This window comes from Artemia sp. Qi Xiang Cuo, chromosome 1, assembly GCF_049724085.1.
Source record: "Artemia sp. Qi Xiang Cuo chromosome 1, ASM4972408v1, whole genome shotgun sequence".
Taxonomy (NCBI): Eukaryota; Metazoa; Arthropoda; class Branchiopoda; order Anostraca; family Artemiidae; genus Artemia; species Artemia sp. Qi Xiang Cuo.
The window spans coordinates 96877720-96897822 of record NC_142794.1 but is presented as its reverse complement, the minus strand read 5'-3'; the positions used below and the strand labels follow the sequence as shown (position 1 = coordinate 96897822).

General features: G+C 34.3%; 1 protein-coding gene across 2 annotated transcripts in view; it reads left to right on the top strand.

Annotated features, from left to right (window-relative positions):
- Window positions 1-9842: 9842 nt before the first annotated feature.
- Window positions 9843-20103, top strand: part of LOC148956966 (FUN14 domain-containing protein 1B) — a 78316-nt gene continuing 68055 nt past the window's right edge. For both annotated transcript variants that reach the window (XM_089087979.1, XM_089087983.1), the window contains exon 1: window positions 9843-10014. In XM_089087979.1, coding sequence (XP_088944105.1) covers window positions 9854-10014 — 161 coding nt within the window. In that variant the 5' untranslated portion in view covers window positions 9843-9853. The remainder of the gene's footprint in view (window positions 10015-20103) is intronic.

Below are 20103 nucleotides of genomic sequence, written 5' to 3'. Positions count from 1 at the left end.
TAATAGTTAATCAAAAAACATCCCATTTAAAACTTACAGCCGTATTAAACTTACATCCAACAGATATAAATTCCTATAATAATACAAACTCAAAATGACCAGAAATTACTGTTAAATAATAAAAGAAACCCGAAACAAACAAAATTAAATAAACAATCATAGAAAACAAACAAATAACACGTACTAAAATAAATGAATAGATAAATCTTAAAACAAGTAAAAAGTAAATTGAACATTTATGTGAAGCTTAAAACGAACAAAATAACTACAAACAGGAAATTGGCTACTGCCCTCTTCTCCCATTCCTAACTGCAAAAGTCTTTAGCCTGATTATCATTTGCGTTTTATTCAAAACTATATATGTCTTGAATAGTCCTTGGAAAAAAACTACTAAAAATTAAATTAATATCGGAAAATAACCCATCAATTCAAGATTTCATTTCACTGTAATATTGTTTTCCGATATTGTAACTGTAAAGGAAAGTTTTTGGCTCTTTACTCTTCCTTGGAAAACCTCTTTTTGGTTTCTTTTTTAAATTAATTTCTTTACTTTTTCATCGCCAAAGTTTTGTTATTGGTTAATTTATTTAATATTTTTTCAGTTTTTCACGTTTCAAGCGTAAGGATGCAATATCTTAGTCCAATTTTTTAGTTCTAGTTTGTATCTTTTAATTTATTTCAATATTCCCCTCAACATTCTTTAAAAGTTTTGACCAACAGCCATTAAATTTTCTTGGGATATTGTTTGTACGTCCTTCTGACAAGAAAAATGCACACAGTATCTTTTGATTAAGCTCAGTATCTCCCCAACATTTTTGTAAATCTGCAACTTAATACTCTTAACTGCTCCTGAGATATTTTACATACTATTTTAATAAGCTCGGTGTAACTTAACTTACCTTAAACCGCCCTTGCAAGCCGTATAGAAAAGTCCTGGGAACGCCGGTACTGATGATGATGACTCAACTCGTTATGTGCATCCTATACTGTGAGCCAAAATTTCTTTCATCAGTCTTTTTCAACTGCAGACTTGAAGTCTCCAATACTGGGAGACATAACTGCATTCTGGCTAAGGGAGTTCCATGGGCTGAATTCGCGATTAGGAAAGAATTTGTTATGCAGCCTGGTGTTAGCAAATTTCCGGTAAAGCTTCAAAGGTTAACCTTTAGCATTTGGTGAACTGACTATTTGGAACAGGCTGGGGATCACACTCTGGTCACGTACTGACATGTATGTCAATAATACATTTCCTCGCCTACGTCTATATTTGCGAGGTGGTAATTTGAGTTGATGTAATTGAGTAGGATGTCGAAGATTTCGAAATCCCTTAATGCATTTAATTGCACTTCGCTGCACTGATTCCAGAATTGATCTATCACCCTTTTTGACTGGATTAGCAATACACATCCCAAATTCCAATTTCGGTCTGATCAGGCTCTTTAAGAGCTTGGTGATCACAGCTGGAGATTAAATCAAAAGTTTGGCTGGCACTGGCTATTACAGACTGTGCGTGGAAATTAGACTTAAGCTTATCATCAAACAAAACTCCCTGATCTTGTTTGCCCTGACAGCATAGGAGTGGCTGTTTTGAACCATCGCTGGATTCCATAAAATACTGGCGCAGAGGGTTATTTGCTCCAGGATAAATGACTTTACATTTCTGGCTATTAAATTCAAGCCGCCAAGATTTTGACCAACTTGAGAATGCATCAAGATCAGCTTGAATGACTAAGGCATTTTGTGGGTTATGGAAGGGGCCAATTATTTTGGAATTATGCGCATACAAGCAAATTATATTTTCTGTGATTAAAGGATCGTCAGTGATGAAAGTATCAAGTAAAGTTGGACCCAAAACCGTTTCTTAGGGGACTCCAATTTTTAAACCTGTTGATTCCGAAAAGAATATTGATCCTCTGTCTCCAAATACCCTTACCACCTGCTTTTTATTGGTAAGAAATTGCATTATCCAGTGGACAGCATCGCCATTGATACCCATTGCACAAAGTTTATAGTTTGGTCTCATGTGGCAAATCTTATCAAATACTTTGGCCTGATCCAGTAATAACATGTCAACAAGCGATACCTCATTCATATGTTTTGAGACATGCTCACATGTATCAATCAGGTTATTTTCGACTGATCAATTGGGACGGAATCCAACTTCATTAGGTGATAGTAGACTATTAGTAATTAAATGAGCCATAATGGCTAAGTTGACTATACTTTCGTGTAGTTTCCCAATTGCAGATGCTAGATTAATTGGTCGAGAAATGTTAACTTCATTTCTATTGCCCCATTTGTGTACAGGCAAGATGTAAGCATCCTTCCAATAATGTTTAATCTTTTTTTTTATATATTTGACTTAATAAGGCAATTATAAAGTGCCATATAGCAACCAAAAGTCCACTTTCGGTTGTTTTTCCATTTTTAAAATTAAGATGACAAAAAAGGTTATTTTAATGGGAAACTCCGTGAATAAACTTCTACTGGAAAATTCTCCCCACCCCTATGGATATTCTCCTCGACGGACATTCCCTCCAGGGAATTTTTCACATATGTAAGATGATGATCATATCTCTAATATAAAGGTATTCGAAAATAAAGCTAGAATTACTAACTTACCCATTGGGCATTGTTTGATAAAGAATACCCTGAAAATCCAGAGAATTCTTGGCAGTTTTGCGGAAGAAATCTTGAATTAATCAATACTAATAAGGGATACCAATCGGAGGGGAAAAATTGGCCCCTAAAGTTAAAAAATTACAAACTCTACTTCACAGACAAAATATCATGGTAATTGACAACAAGGCCGTACGAGGGGAGGTGGGAGTTAGGGTATTTTGACCCCCCCCCCCCCATAAAAAAAATGTTTGTCTGACTCGTAAAAACAAAAATGAATATAAAAAATTGTGTTTGTTGTTGATGTTTTTTGTGTATGGTGATGTTTTTATTGATTGACAATATTCACAGAAGTACGAAAAAGTATCTTGAAGGAAAAAATTCAAATATTTTATTCCTTGTAAGAGAACCATCATTCTGGCCAAGGACTACTAAAAACATTCAAAACATTGATCGTGGCCATTGAATCTGATAAGGTGTCACAACTTCAAGCCAAATATTTAAACTCTCGAGATTTGTCTCATGTATGTAGTTTTAAGCTCTTGAAATTCCTTATATCTGAACAAATATTCTTAACAGAAACATCATATCAATAATTGCTCTAGTTTTCTGATTTTTGAGTCCCTGGGAAAATGACCGTTAATTATACAAACTGTCAACTCTTTACAGATATTAATTAAAAAAACTTTTTCCACAAAATAGGTTTTTCAAAGATAAGTAAAGAACTCCATTAAACAAAAAATGAGCCAAAATAAAATCCAATAATCTACCAAGCATGAAACTACCACAAATCATCATCGATAAATAAATAAAACCCAAAACGAACAGAAATTACAATAAATAACCGAGTCAAACTCAAAACGAGCAGAAATTAACATAAGTTGGGCTCAAAACCCCCTATTCCTTCCCAAGGCCAGGACAAAATTTGCACTTTACTGAAAAAAATACAAATGAACGTGCATTGTCAGTTTAATATACATATACTGATATTTAGTAATCAAAATGTTAGTATTATTTGATTTATTAAAGTAATAAAAGTAAAAAAAATTATACATTTTTCAGTAAAGTGCAAATTATGTTCTGGCCTTGGGAAGGCCTAGGGGTTTTGAACCCAACTTATGTTAATTTCTGCTCGTTTTGAGTTTGACTCGGTTATCTATTGTAATTTCAGTTCGTTTCGGGTTTCATTTATTTATCGATGCTGATTTGTGGTAGTTTCACGCTTGGTAGATTATTTGATTTTATTTTTGCTCATTTTTTGTTTAATGGAGTTCTTGGCTTTTCTTTGAAAAACTTATTTTGTGGAAAAAGTTTTTTTAATTAATTTCTGTTCGCTTTATATTGACATATTCTTTTCAGAGAAAAAGAAAATAGTACTTTAAATCTTTTCGTTTTTTTTATAATTTATAGTTTGGCCTGACATTTGTTTTAAGCAGTGCTAGCGCGCTGCCTAAAATATTGATTGGATGTGTCTGGAGAAAATATGGGCGTGAGAGGGGGGTTAGTTGCCTTCAAATCACTTTCGACTATTAAAAAGGGCACTAGCCTTTTGAATTTCCAATCGAATGAGCCTGTTTTGAAGTTTCTACGACAACGCCTTCTATAAAAACCGTATATGCTCCCAGGGCAGAACTTAAAACCCTTGTCCTGAGGGTTGTGGGGGAGTTTCCTCCTCAAAAAAATTTTCTATCTGGAAATCAACTACGCTGATCAAAATGGCTATCTAAAATATTGATTGGATGTGTTTGGAGAAAAGATGGGTGTGAGAGGGGGGTTAGGTGCCTTCAAATCACTTTCGACTATTAAAAAGGGCACTAGCCCTTTGAATTTCCAATTGAATGAGGCCTTTTTCAAGTTTCTAAGATAAAGATTTCAATAAAAACCTTATGTAACCCTAGGGCATAACTTATAACCCATGCCCTGAAGACTGTGGGGGGAGTGTCCTTGCTCAAAGATATAATCTCCTGAACTTTGGACTGCGTGGAACAAAATGGCTATCTCAAAATCTTTATTGGATGTGTTTGGGGAAATGGTGGGTGTGGAAGGGGTATTAGTTGCTTTCCAATCACTTTCGACTACTAAAAAGAGCACTAGACATTACAATTCCCAATCTAATGAGCCTTTTTTGAAGTTTCTGCGAAAACACGTTCTATTAAAACCTTATATGCCACCAGGGAATAACATACAACTCTTGCCCTGAGGGCTGTGGGGGGTTGTCATCCTTAAAGACCTCATTTACTGAACTTAAAACTACGTTGAATAAAATGGCTATCTGGAAGTTTTGATTGCATGTGTTTGGGGAAAAGGTGGGCGTGAGAGCCGGGTTAGTTGTCCTCTAATCACTTTCAACTATTTAAAAGGGCACTTAATTCCCAATTGAATGAGCCTTTTTTAAAGTTTCTACGACAACACCTTCTATAAAAAACCTTATATGCCCCCAGGGCATAACTTACAACCCTTGCCCTAAGGGCTTGCCCTAAGGGGGACTGTCCTCAAAAACATAAATTCTATCTGGAAATCAATTACGCTGAACAAAATGGCTATCTCAAAATTTTGATTGGATGTGTTTTGGGAAATTGTGGGCGTGGAAGGGGTGTTAATCAACTTCCACTCACTTTCGACTATTAAAAAGGGCACAAGCCACTCCAATTTCCAATTGAATGAGCCCTTTTCGAAGTTTCTACGACAACTTCTTCGATACGAAGTACCCTGCTGTAAAGAAAAAAATAATAAATAATACATTATGCCAACATTGTTCTTATATGCCCCAGGGCATAACTTAAAACCCTTGCCCTGAGGACTGTGGGGGAGTGTATTTCTCTTTACTTAGTCCCCGTTTCTTGTCTCGTTGTCGAGTGTCCCCGTTCTTTGCTCAGGCAGCGCGATCGCGCTGCCTATGATTTATGCACAAACTTTCTATAAAAATGTTATATGGCCCCAGGGAATAACTTACAACCCTTGCACTGAGGGCTCTGAGGGGTTTATTATCCTAAAAGACCTAATTTCCAGAACGTTCAACTACGTTGAACAAAAGAGATATCTCAAAAATGTTTATTGGATGTGTTTTGGAAAATGGTGGGCGTGAGAGGGGCGTTAGTCGCTGTCCAATCACTTTCAACTATTAAAAAAGGCACTAGCCCTTTCAATTTCCAATTGAATGAGCTCTTTCGAAGTTTCTACGACAGCGCTTAAAAAAAAATTATATGCCCAAGGGCATAACTTACAACCCTTGCACTAAGAGCTCTGAGGGGGTTATCATCCTAAAAGACCTAATTTCCAGAACTTTCAATTACGTTGAACAAAATGAATAACTGAAAATTTTAATTCGATATACTTGGGAAAATGGTGGTCGTGAGAGATCGATAGTCTCTATCCATTCACTTTCAACTATTAAAAAAGGCACTAGCTCTTTCAATTTCCAATTGAATGAGCCCTTTTGAAGTTTCTACGACAACGCTTTCAATAAAAACTTTATGTGCTCCCAGAGTATAACTTACAACCCTTGCCCTGAGGGCTGTCGGGGGAGGGGTTGTCATCCTTAAAGACCTAATTTCCAAATCTTTCAACTACGTTGAATAAAATGGCTATCTAAAAATTTCGACTGGATGTGTTTGGGGAAAAGTGGGCGTGAAAAGGGGTTTAGTTGCCCTTAAATCACTTTCGACTATTAAAAAGGGCACTAGCCACTCAAATTTGCAATCGAATGAGCCCTTTTCGAACTTTCTACGACAAACATTTCAATAAAAACCTCATAAACCCCAGGGTATAACTTATATTCCTTGCCCTGAGGGTTGTGGGGGAGTGTCCTCCTCAAAAATATGTTTTCTTTGGAAATCAACTACGCTGAACGAATTGGCTACCTCAAAATTTTTATTTGATGTGTTTCGGGAAATGATGGGAAGGGGGGGCTAGTTGCCCTCTAATCACTTTCGACTATTAAAAAGGGCACTAGCTCTTTGAATTTCCAATCGAATGAGCATTTTTTGAAGTTTCTACGACAACGCCTTCTATAAAAACCTTATATGCCCCCATGCCATAACTTAAAACCCTTGCCCTGAGAGTTGTGGGGGAGTGTCCTCCTCAAAAACATATTTTCTATCTGGATATCGACTACGCTGAACACAATGGCTATCTCAAAATTTTTATTGAATGTGTTTGGAGGAATGCTGGGCGGGGGGGGGGGGCTAGTTGCCCTCCAATCACTTTTGACTATTAAAAAGGGTACTAGCCACTCCGATTTCCAATCGTATCAGCCCTTTTCGAAGTTTCTACGACAACTGCTTCGATACCAAGTGCCCGGGTATGGAGAAAAAAACAAAGAACTCCCTCGTCCATTTAATATTATTGCAATAGCTGTTTTCTATTACTCCCCCAACCAAAATCGATTCAAACCCTAAATTCATCCAGCAATTGCAGACAAGTGCTGATTTTGTTCTTTCTAAGTACCCCAATGCTGGCCTTTGCTTAGTTGGCGATTCCAACGAGCTTAAAATGAATTCTTTTTGCTACTCACTTAAAGTAGAGCAAATTGTTAAAATACCAACGACTCGGGGAAATACCTCTCTTGATGTTATTTTAACTAATATGTATAACTTTTACAGCTGTTCCTCAGCTATGCCCTCATTCAGTGGGAGTTATCATCTTTGGATTCTTTAACTCCCCTTTTCCAATTTTAAGCATTCTTTCTCAATAGCTTATGGCACTTATCACCCTCTTAAAATTTCTGGCCTTCTTTCTTTGGATATGTGGCTAAATACTGAAGATTGGTCTGATAATTATAGTTTAAAAAATCTTGATGAGAAAATGGCTACGTTCCAGAGAAAGTTAATTGATAAATATAAAATTTGTTTCCCAGAAAAAAAAAAGATTTATAAAACGCACTCCAGCGTTAAACCGTTTATTAACCAAACTATAAAAACAGTAATTAGAACCAAATTGAAGCTTTTAAAAAATGGTAAACCGGACGAAGCCAATAAAATAAGAAAATCAATTAAAAGAGAAATTCGTAAATTGGCACTACCGTACTACAAAAATAAACCAAAAATGAGCAAAAATAAAATCAAATAATCTACCAAGTTCGAAACTACCACAAATCAGTATCGATAAATAAATGAAACCCAAATCGAACCGAAATTAAAATAAATAACCGAGTCAAACTTAAAACGAGTAGAAATTAACATAAGTTGGGCTCAAAACCCCTATGCCTTCCCAAGGCCAGAATATAATTTGCACTTTACTGAAAAAAATGCAAATGAATGTGCATTGTCAGTTTAATATACATATACTGATATTTAGTAATCAAAATGTTAATATTACTTGATTTATTAAAGTTATAAAAATAAAAACATTTATATTCAATCGAATTTCCAATCAAATGAGCCCCTTTTGCAGTTTCTATGACAACACCTTCTATAAAAACCTTATATACCCCAGGCTATAACCTAAAACCCTTGCCCTGAGGGTTGTTGGGGAGTGTCCTCCTCAAAAAAATATTTTCAACGTATTAATTCCAGATTATTTCCAATTATTTAGGTATGCAAAAATATGCAGTAATTACACAGATTTTAAAAATAGATGTAAAAAGCTGAGGGAAAAACTGATCTTAAGAGGTTTTTCTGCCAAAAAAATTAGTTGGCAATTTAAAAAATTTAGTTTTATGTATCATGAACTTTTAGGTAAATATACAAAAAATTATAAAGAAATGCTGAATGATATTTTAATCTAATTTCTCTTTCGCTTTTCTTTTTTGGAATTTTGAATTTGTAGGCTGTTATCAAACAAGCTTGAAGAACTTTAAATCTGTAATTGGTTCTGGATACCAACAAAAGACTTTTTTTATAAGTCACATCTGGACCAGTCTTGATTTGTTCCAGAATGGTCTTTGCTCAATGACCACTGGGATTTCATTAAGGAAAGAATAAAACTCATTTTGTATGTAATTTTGAATAGCTTTACTAGTATGCATGTATTTCACAAGTTTTACCTGACATAGGGATACCATATAGATTTATGGTAGAGGCTCCACTGTGCCGGGTAAAGAAAGTAAAGCCTCGAAACCCGTTAAGGCAGGTGGTATTTTTTCTGATGAGCCCTAATGGAAGGTTCTACTTGGAAATATTTCGCTATGTGTAAGGAGCTTTTGCTTGTAAATTTACAACGACTTACATTTATTGATGACGACGTTGCATGGATTTGGACATTTCTATTTGGTTGATGGTTCGGTTATACTTTTTGGTCCTAGGTAGTCGGATGGATGAGTAAGGTCAAAACCTCGTTCAAGTGCACATTTATCTCAATTGCTGGATTAGGATGACAGTCCTTTTTTTTTTCTTGCCAAGTAATTACCTCTAAAACATAATAAAACACACTATTTACCAACCTGAAGATAGGTCTTTTATATTAGCTAAGTGTTGATTTGAGGAATTAGATACTTAATAATCTTATGGTACTCAAAATGGACGCATCTTTATTTCTGTTAGGCTCGCATTAATTGGATACACAATTGCCGCAATTTAGAAATTACCTCGGCTGGCGAATCCTCAGCAACGGTTTGATCCTGTTTTACTACTATGAAAGAACGTAGGTAATATAAAAATGAAAACATCATTTTAAACACAGGTGAAGTAAACAAAACCCTCTTACTTTGTGTAAAACCAGAAAAAATTGTAAAACCACGTACTTTTTGTGCGGGCTAAAGTTTTTTGGAGCGTACAACGGAATTTGGAATAACATCGTTTTAATTGTAACTCTTACTAGGTTGTTAGCTACGGCTGCAACCCAAATGTAATTCAGAGATCCTAGCACAATACAGTGCATTCAAATTTCATGGGGTAATCCAATTTTTCTGAAATTCTTCAGCAAATTTTAATTGGAGTTACCAGGTTAAGTTTCCTTTTTCAAACTCTCCCTTCATTTAGGTCTTTAGCATATGTGTAAAAAAAACAATATTTCGTTAAAAACAAACTCGAAGCAAAAGGAAATTCAAACTAGTATCCACACAAAAAAACGATGGACAGATCGGTTTCAGAGAGAGAGAGAGAGTGAAGATCTGGGTGGAAAAGGGTCGCATGCAATTCAGTTTATTTTAGAATTTTTATGGGTGATTTAGAAACTGACGTAAAGCGCTTTAATTGTCTGGCGAAAATCTTCTGCGGTACGATTTGGCTCAGAAAATTACGGCAATTTAGATCGTTGGCAATGTCGCTATAAAGTAACAAACTCTCTAAAGTAAAAAATGGCAAAAGTCAGTGAGGATAAAATAGAATCCTTTAATTTCAAGGATTTGGTTGTGGGTGATCCTAGTAAAGGAGAAACTAATTTCTTTGCTCATCTTTACAATGAATTCAAAAAGACATCAAATACCAAGCAAGCTGTATTTGGAGGCTTATCTGGATGGTTTGTAAATTTTTTTGCTAAAATTGTAGGCAAAATATGGAAAACTTCTGGAAGATGTGGTTTAATAAACTCAAAATATTACCATTAGATTCTTCGGTAAAATTCTACTTTAGCTGCTTTTGGCTATCATGGAAAGGGGTTAGGTTAGGAAAATGAAACTTTCAGGGATGGGGTTACCTACATAGGCTATGACAATATAGAAAAAATTTTCTTTATACCTGAGCAATAGAAAAATGTCATTTACTCTTATATAGAATGCAGGGTCAATATCTACCAAATCATATTATTGAGTTAGGACTAAAGTGAATAGGCCTACACCATTCAATGCCTTTTTTAATGCTGATTATAAATATAATAAGCATTTCTATTGGAAATGAATTTCTGCCGCCCCCCTATATATGCCAATTCAGGGTTAGGTTAGGTATAGCCTATATCGGGGGGGGGGGGCTTAAATTCATTTCCAATAGAAATGCTTATTAGGCTATATGGTAAAATTCTACTTTAGCTACTTTTGACTATCTTGGAAAGGGGTTAGGTTAAGAAAATGAAACTTTCAGGGATGGGTCTACAGGCTAAAGTATGCCCTGGGAAGTTATTTTGAAGTACCCACCTCCACTCCTCCCTCTAGAGGGTCCTGACCTTTGATGACGTTTAAAAATATGTGAGTCATAGAAGTGAAACCTTGCAAAATAGATCTTCTGCTTAAATGAAGTACAACAAAATTGTTTTCAGCTTCCCAACTTTGCTCAATCTCAATTTATAAGGTTTTAAAGATATGCAAATACATTTCCTAAATTTTGAAAATAAACTATTTATATGTCTTAAAATTCTGCTCAAATAACTGAAATTGCATTTTCAGAGCTAAAGCCAGAGAAAAAGAAACTGATAACTGAAAATTAAGGTAAAATGTTGTTTTGTCAAAATTGCAATGGGTATAGACCTGTCATGTAGGCACATTTCATGACCCTCTAGAGGGAGAAGGAGTGGAGGTAGGTACTTCAAAATACCTTCCTGGGACATACTTTAGCCTGTAGACCCATCCCTGAAAGTCTCAATGTCCTAACCTAACCCCTTCCCAAGATAGCCAAAAGTAGCTAAAGTAGAATTTTACCGGCTATATTCATAATCAGCATAAAAAAAGGCATCAAATGGTGTATTCACTTTATTACTAACTCAATAATATGATTTGGTAGATATTGACCAAATGCAGTAGCCTATAAAGTCAAACAGAAGACAATATCATGCTTTCTCCTCTTATGTAGGATGATAAAAAGTCGTACAGATGACTTTATGCCTCATTCTTTTATAGAACAAACGTAAATAAAGTCATACAAATGACTTTTTATACCTCATGCTATTATTGAGACAACAAGAATAAAGTCATACAGATGACCTTTTATATCTCTCACTATTATTGAGAAAACATGAATAAAGTCATACAGATGACTTTTTATATCTTACACTATTATAGAGCAAACATGAATAAAGTAATGCAGATGATTATTGAATTATGATTTATTGAATTATGAAAGAGGCATAAAAAAGGCATGAAGTGATGTTTCAGTTTCATCTTAGATAATTTATAAGACCCACTGAAAATTTACTGTGGGCTCTTTTCTGTTAGCAATCTGATGACATCCTGTTGAAAAGGGTTACGTACATATGACAATATAGAAAAAATTTTCTTTATAACTGAGCAATAGAAAATTGTCATTTACTCGTATATAGAATGCAGAATAACGTCAAACAGAAGACAATATAATGCTTTCTCCTATTATGTAGAATGTTAAAACGTCATACAAATGACATTATGCCTCATTATTATATAGAACAAAAGTCAATAAAGCAATAAAGATGAAGTATTGTAGGTCATGCTATTATAGAGCCAACAAAAATAAAGCCATACAGAGGACTTTTTATATATCTCACAATTATAGAGCAAACATGAATAAAGTAAAGCAGATAAATTTTTATATCTTACACTATTATAGAGCAAACATGAATAAAGTAATGCAGATGACATTATATAGCAAACATAACAAAGTCCTACAGATAACTTGGTATTTTTATATTAAATGCACTCTTTTATATATGTCAAACTGGAGATACAACAGAAAACCCATTTTGTATGGGTTAATTCAAGACACTGTTATGCAGTAATTAATGCTTAGCATGGCTTCCAATGTGTTGACAATATTTAAACTGTTGTTTTTGGGGGGTTTAGGGGGAGAAAAAGGTACCTAGGTTAGGTTACATATTTAATATATGCTATACTTTACAAATGACTTTTTATACCTTGTATGTTTGTAATTATATATTTCTATTTCTAGAGAAATGATGAAGAATGATACAAAATCTTCTGTATGACTTTTTAACATCAAATTATTGTTGAGAAGTACAAATAAAGTTATACAGAATAAATTATATTACCCCACTGATACATTGAGAAAACAACAAAAAGTCATCTGTAAGACTTTATTCATGTTTGCTCTATAATAGCAGGAGGTATAAAAGGTCATCTGTATGACTTTATTTAAGCTTACTCTATAATAGTATGAGGTATATAAAGGCATCTGTATGACTTTATTTATGTTTGCTCTATAATAACAGGAGGCATAAAAAGTCATCTGTATGACTTTATTCATAATACTTTATAGTAGAATGATATATTAAAAAGTCATCTATATGACATTATTTAGGCTAGCCTACTGTATAAATGAAATCATGTAGGCCTATGCTATAAAAAGCCATTTGTATGACTTTTTGTGGTTTTCTCTATGTAGGCTACTAGCAGTAGGCATAAAAAGTCATCTGTATGACTTTATTGAAGTTTGCTCTATAAAAGAAAGGCATAAAAAATCATATGTAGGACTTCATTCATGTTTGCTCTATAATAGTATGAGGTATAAAAAGCCATCTGTATGACTTTGTTGTTTTCTCTATGTACTAGCAGGAGGTATAAAGTTGTCTGTATGACTTTATTGAAGTTTGATCTATAAAAGAAAGGCATAAAAATTCATATATAGGCCTTCATTCATGTTTGCTCTATAATAGTATAAGGTATAAAAAGCCATCTGTATGACTTTATTTATTTTTGCTCTATAATAGCAGGAGACATAAAAAGTCATCTGTATGACTTTATTCATTATGCTTTATAGTAGAATGATATATTAAAAAGTCATCTGTATGACTTTATTTAGGCTACTCTATAAATGAAATCATGTAGGCCTAGGCTATAAAAAGCCATCTACATGACTTTTTGTTGTTTTCTCTATGTACTAGCAGTGTTATGTAAATGTTTTACTAGTAATAATTAAGGATTATTAAACTATAAGTTTTGACGTCTCAGAGCTTTGTTTCCACGGCGCAATTAGATCTTGCTTAAGAGATACGAATTCTTATAGGTTAGCAGGGGTTAGAAACTCTTTCTAAGCTGTGGCGATGACAACTTTTGGTGCTTGTAGGAATGAAAAAGCGTGGCCTCTTCTTCTCGGACTATCTGGAGATCAGATTCCTTTGGGAGCATTTACCATGGAGACTGGCGAACTAGTTACCTATTATCGGACTAGACTCAGACATATAAGAGAAACAAACACATATAAAAAGACAATAGATTTATTGAACTTACATGCTTAGTTGTACAGCAACGGGTCACTTCTATGACAATAACCGTGACCGAGATTATTTGCGGTACGAACCGTTTTAGATCTAACTTAACATTGATTGTTTCAGATCTCACTTAAGATTAAAATTAAAAACGCACATTTACCCCACTCCCAAACGCAGTTCTTTCGTCCTGCGCTGTAGGGACTGCCTGCCATTGGACCAAGTGACCCAAGGACGCAAATCTTCGTCCAATAATCTCTTTAAGATTTTTCAGATGATTCAGGAGTTCACACAGTTTTTTGCCTTTTAAACTTCCTTAGAAATGTTATGCATTGCATTTTTTTTGCTACAATTATCTTAGCGAAATTCGAACGACTAGCGCCGTTGTCTGACTGAAGCTAGAAATGCAATTTCTCTTTTTGCTGATTAAGGACTTTTAATTTTTGCAACTAGATTTATCTTAATTATAAGAAATCGGAATTATCTTTAAATTTATTTTGGTATTTTAAATACATCGCATCTTACTCATGGTACATATCACCCTTCTCATGAAATAATGACGCCCCGTCATTAGTTACTGCCCATTAGGAATTTAAAAAATTTTCAATTATTTTTTTTATTTTATTTTACATCCCTATCTAAGATTCATCTACCGGACTAATATTATTTTTGGCTCTAGGTTAGCTAATATACTAAAGGTTTTTTTTTTTTTTTATATATCTAACAATGATTAATTTTAATTTTACAATAAGGTTGGGACTATTATACTTTTAAATTATTTTTTTTTTTTTTTGTTTTTTAATTATATATGAATTAATACATAATATATACACAGAGTTAAATGAATAACAAAATAATATTAAACATAATTATACTTGTTGTACAAAAATGAATTATTTATAAAATAAAATATTTTGTTAAACATATTCACTGATGACATTAAAACACTTTCACTATTGAGATTTTTGCATTGTCAAAGCTGTTAGGAAGTAACACATGTAGCTTCACATCTATTCATCACCTTTCTCATCCTTAGTGTACTACACCCTTCTGTTGTAAATTACTGTCCTTCACTCCTTTTGTCGTGGCAAAATTTCGAAGCACTTACGTTATGGTTTCTTCATGGAACAGTTCGAGTCTAGTTGTCTTTACACGGTAAGTTTTCCCTAATAGTCAACTGGGAAATGACCGTTAAATATCGTTCTAATAGTCAACTGAGAAATGATTCTTCCCACTACAGGTGTCGGTGTTTTTCTTCTCAGTATATCATTTTTTTTTGATTTTTTTGAGGCACATAGAGAATGTATTCTTGCTTAAAATTTTTCATTTGTGCTTTTTGAAACGGGTTGTCGTCATATTATGGTGACTCTTTTAATATATTGTCTTTAAATTTAAAATCAAACATCTTCAAATATCATTTGACTTCAAATATCGTTTATCTTGTACTGCTCGATGGGGTTCTCAGAATTAAACTTCAAATTGTCTTTAACTTCAGTTTCAAATATCTTCAAATGTCTTTAAGTATCTTTCAACTTCGAATATCGTTAAATATCGTTCGTCTTGTACTGCTCGATGGTGTTCTCAGAGTTAAAGTTCAAATTGTCTTTTATTTCTGCTTCAAATATCTTCAAATGTCTTTAAGTGTAATTTAACTTCAAATATCCTTTATCGTGTACTGATTAATGGAGTTCTCAGAATTAAACTTCAAATTGTCTTTGATTTCGTCTTCAAATATCTTAAAATGTCTTTAAGTGTCATTTAACTTTAAATATAGTTTAATATCGTTTAGCTTCAAATATCATCACTATGCTGTCAAATTATTCTGGGGTCCATAGTGAGTATCAACAGCGATATCTACGTATTTATATCTCGTACTGGCCGATGGGTTTCTCAGCGTTTATGCGATTATATTGTTCGTTAAAGCACTTGATACTGAGGTTCAAATGTAGTGTTACCTGATACGTAATATGGTTCATGGTCGAAGAAACGACGATCGAAGGTAACTGTTGTTTTCGTAGACGAAGCTGGGATGGAATTTGCCTGAAGTTATGGTGAGTACTCTGCGCTGGTTGAGATATGATTAAAATAGATGCTACTGGGTCGTATCTGTACTGGGCAGCTTATTGTAATACTCAATGACCAAAGTGTCCATTTACTTTCCTGTAATAAAAACAACGCGGCAGAATCACATTAACTTTGAATTAAGTACACATACAAAAGTTCAAGCATGAATTGTTTTTTTAATTCTAAGTTATGAGACAGAATTAATAAGATTCATTAATATTAGAACTCGAACTGAAAATCTAAAACATACATGTATTCAAATTTGTTCTTATAAAGACCCTATTAATATTATATGAACATAATTTAACCTACATTATTAAGTTTGAGGTCTACTTTTACAATATTTTTCATGCCTGCATTGTTCACGCACGTTCGTGCTGTTTAAGAAACGCATGTGCAGCGTCATAACCGCACAGTTTTACGCAAACGATACTACAATGAGGGAACAAGACATAACAAGGACGAGTGGAGACCTCTCTACCCACTCGTCTTCTAATGTCCTCCTTATTTCTAGGCTTAGACGTTCTCATGGGGTTCCGGGTTTAACGGCTGAAATGCAGAGGTTCTTAGTCTCAGGATTTTTCCGTAACTGCAAGTCAACATTGGTGCCTCATATTCGTTTTTCGAATAAGGTCATTAGATGCAGGATTTCCATGCTTGCCTCCGTAGATTCCAGTTAATGCTTGGCAAAGAATATAAGCATAATGAAGAACTGAGATCAATGTCTTTTTAGAAGGCTATTGTTTGAGCAAATCCTTCAGAACTAAATAAATAAATATGATGTTGAAGTCTTATTGGAATCTATTAAGTGAGAGACACCTTCACATTAATAGGGAATTCCTTGTGGGTTTTACGTAGTCACCATTGGACATACACAGGGCTTCAATCCATATATCTTAACTGTTCTAATGGTGTTAAGATTTTCCATATTATTTTTGAGATTTAATTTCACATCCGCCGTGAATTTTTACATATAAACGTACCATTAGGTTGTTTGGTTATAGTTACCAATAGTTGGCTATTAGTTCATATATTACTCGAGTAAGAAACAGTTTATGTCTCGAGCAACAAATACACAAATAAGCGAGCGTGCAGCACGTAATTACTCTGGTATCATATTTTTTATGTGTAGGCCTAAAATAATTATAATCTGCACTAAGACAAAATATTTCATATAATTAGACGCTTCTGCACTGGTAATTTCTTGTTTTCGATAATATCCATCTTGGTTAGGGCACGGGTCAAATTTTTTCATAGAAAATCCGAGGGAGACCTGAGTCAGTATAGGTAAGATATAACGTGACTGACTTGCGAAAATATTTCACAAAAATTAGAGCACAATATATGTCATAGATAAACCAATGAAATTAAAGAACATATTTGTCACCGAACTATAGAACGGTGATCTCTCTGTTATTGTATACGTCATAGATATAATATAATGATATTAAAACGCTTTTTTTTCTCGGAGCTATAAGAAAGTAAACTCACTGTTTCTCTTACAAAGTGTTCTGATCCAAAAAACGAAAACTTAGCTCACTGAAGTTTCTATTCAACCTTTAAGTATTGTTTTGATTGGCCCTGATTGGCATAAAAATACTAATTTCTTACACTTGAAGGACTGAAAAATATCCCTTCCTACGTTCGTTTAAAAAAATTACAAAAAACAATCATGGGCCTTGAGTTCCTACCCAGGCTTCCCACAAGACTTGGTCAGTCAATTTAGATTTGATTACATAACCAAATAATGAGTAGGGGATCATTTCCATAGTTCATTTGTAGAATATAAGTTGAATTCCATAGAGGAGTATGAATTCGAAGTATGAACATCACCAATTCACATTAGAATAGATGATATTGACTTCGAGAACACGACCTCCCCTCTTCAAGATATAAGTTCTGTTATTGACATCAACAACTGGGTGCATTATAGGTAATCCAACTGATTAATTTTTATCCAAATGGGCATAGTTGATTTTCATAAGGGATTTGAAATTTGTCTTTACATTAATTATGGATATTTCAATCTGTCAGGTTTTTTAACCGTTCTACCTGACTGTTTCGCTATTTTATCCGCTGTTTATTGCGGTTTTTTCTTTTTCGGGTTGTCTAGCGAAATAAGGTCAAATTTTTTGTATTGTTTTTTCAAAAATTCTTGCCCTTTTAATATAGTTTTTTTCCAGTGTGCGGCTGCTGAGGTCGGCCTAGATTTCCCTATTTCTTTAGCTACTATTTGGTCTGATTCACCATCAGACTCTTCTGAATTGGTTTCCGACGACTCCGGATTAGAAATTTTAGAGGTGGCACTCTTTGAGGTGTCACCTGCCCTTCCTTCGTAAATTTCGACTCTTCTGGAAGTAGAATGTTTATTCTCTAAGTCCTCGCCTTGAGTTCTCAACTCAGGGGATTTGAAAGATTCTTGAGAGCTTTGGGAGGAATCAATAGTTTTTGCGGGGTTCCTCCATTGTTTGAAGGCCATGTCTTCAGGGGGATGGGGCATTCTTTGCACAAAGGTTTCCCTCCATGAAGCCCACTTTTTAGGTTTGACTTTGGACACTGTTATACCATTATGTTGACCTTGCTGGTAATCCTTGGGAGTTTTATTCTCGGGCGATGTACTTTGACTAGTTTTTATGGGAAATTTTATTAAGTCCATAGCGTCTCGCAGTCTTGCTTTCATTAACACATTGAGATGAGTTCGGTTGACAGTGAGGCAGGGTGTCTCTACAGCTCGGTTTGATTATTCATGCCCAGAATAGATACTGTCTCGGGGGCTCGCAGTTGACACAAACTCATCAGGTCCTAGGGTTTTGGGCGATGGGGTCTAGATTCTATCGGGGGACAATTGGGTTTTTGGAGATATTGTATAATCTAAATCTCCTGCGTTTGCCGATGAATAACTTTTTGGGCTTTTTGGCGTTCTTATTCTTACTGGTGTTAGGGATTTTTTCTCTGGAATAACTATATTTTCCATAGCCAAAAATTCTTCAAAGTTTTGTTCATCACTTTCATTTTCAAAATAATCTTGTTTAAAATTAATGGGTTTTAGTTCTGCCAGTCTTGACCTAGGGGGCTCATTTTCCGAATCTGACGAATCAGTAGAAGAGGGATGTGACATCCATCTCTCTGGAAATTTGGCTGTTTTTATTCGGATAACATGTGCCTTGTAAGTTTTTCCACTATCGGGGTTCTCCATTTTAAAGGTATATTCATTATCGTATTTTTTGACTATTCTGTACGGCCCAGAATATTTGTTGGAAAGTTTTTTTCCTTCCGTTTTTGCCTCGTTCTTTAGGTAAACGAAGTCTCCTACTTTGAAATCTATATTCCCCTTAACTTTGGGTTGGTTTCTTAGCTCTTGGTTTATTTTACATTTTTCCAACTCTTGCCTAACTATTTTATAAGTTTTCCTCATCCTATTTATGAATTCTTGTTTATAATCTTCTGAGTCGTGATAATATTGCCGAGATTCAATAATCTCATCAAACGGGATTCTAAAATCTCGACCAAAAAGTAAATAAAATGGATTTTCTCTGGTTGTTTCGGAATAAGCAGTGTTGATTACGTTGGTTAAATAAGGTAAGAATTTATCCCAGTCGCTCCTGTTGTCTTTAGTATAAATACTTATAACGTTCGACATTATTTTATGTCTGTTTTCTATTTTTCCATTAGCTTTTGGATGGTACGGAGCTGTCACCATTTTATCTATATTAAGGAAACTCCTTAAATATTTTGTTACTTTTGCAATAAAATTGCTCCTGTTGTTGCTTAAAATTTTATTAGGAATTCAAAATTGTAAAAATAATTTAGCTAATGCCTTACTTGTGGCATAATCACCTTGATTTTTTAATGCTTTTTCAAAAGTAAATCCGTAAAAATGATCTACAACAGAAATAATACACGTATGGCCTCTGCTAGAAACAGGTATGCCTCCACTTGTCCCGTATAGGTCGAATGAGATAATATCAAAGGAGTACTTTGCTACTGGGACCCTTCCCATTGGAGGATTTGGATAAGCTGGGGTTATTTTTCTCAAATTACATGCTTCGCATGTACTTACAAAGTCTTTAAGTTTTGTCAGTGCCGATTGTACGTAAAAGTATTGTTTTAAGTTATGGAACGTTTTCATAACTCCTAAATGTCCACCTGTGTCCGAATGAAAATATTCAAATGCAGGCCCTATCAAGTTTTGTGGTAATACAGGTATTATCGAGGTTTGCTTTCTATTTGTCTCAGCAGTCGCAATCATACACAGTATTTCTTCATCAAGGTCATAGTAAAAATTATCTATCTATTGTTTAATATTATTGTATTGATCATGTAAAGTCTTATTGTTCGAGAAATATTTAATGGGTGCTGCCCATATTTTGTCCTTTTTTTGATTCCTTCTTATTTTTTCAAAAGATAAAAGATACTCGA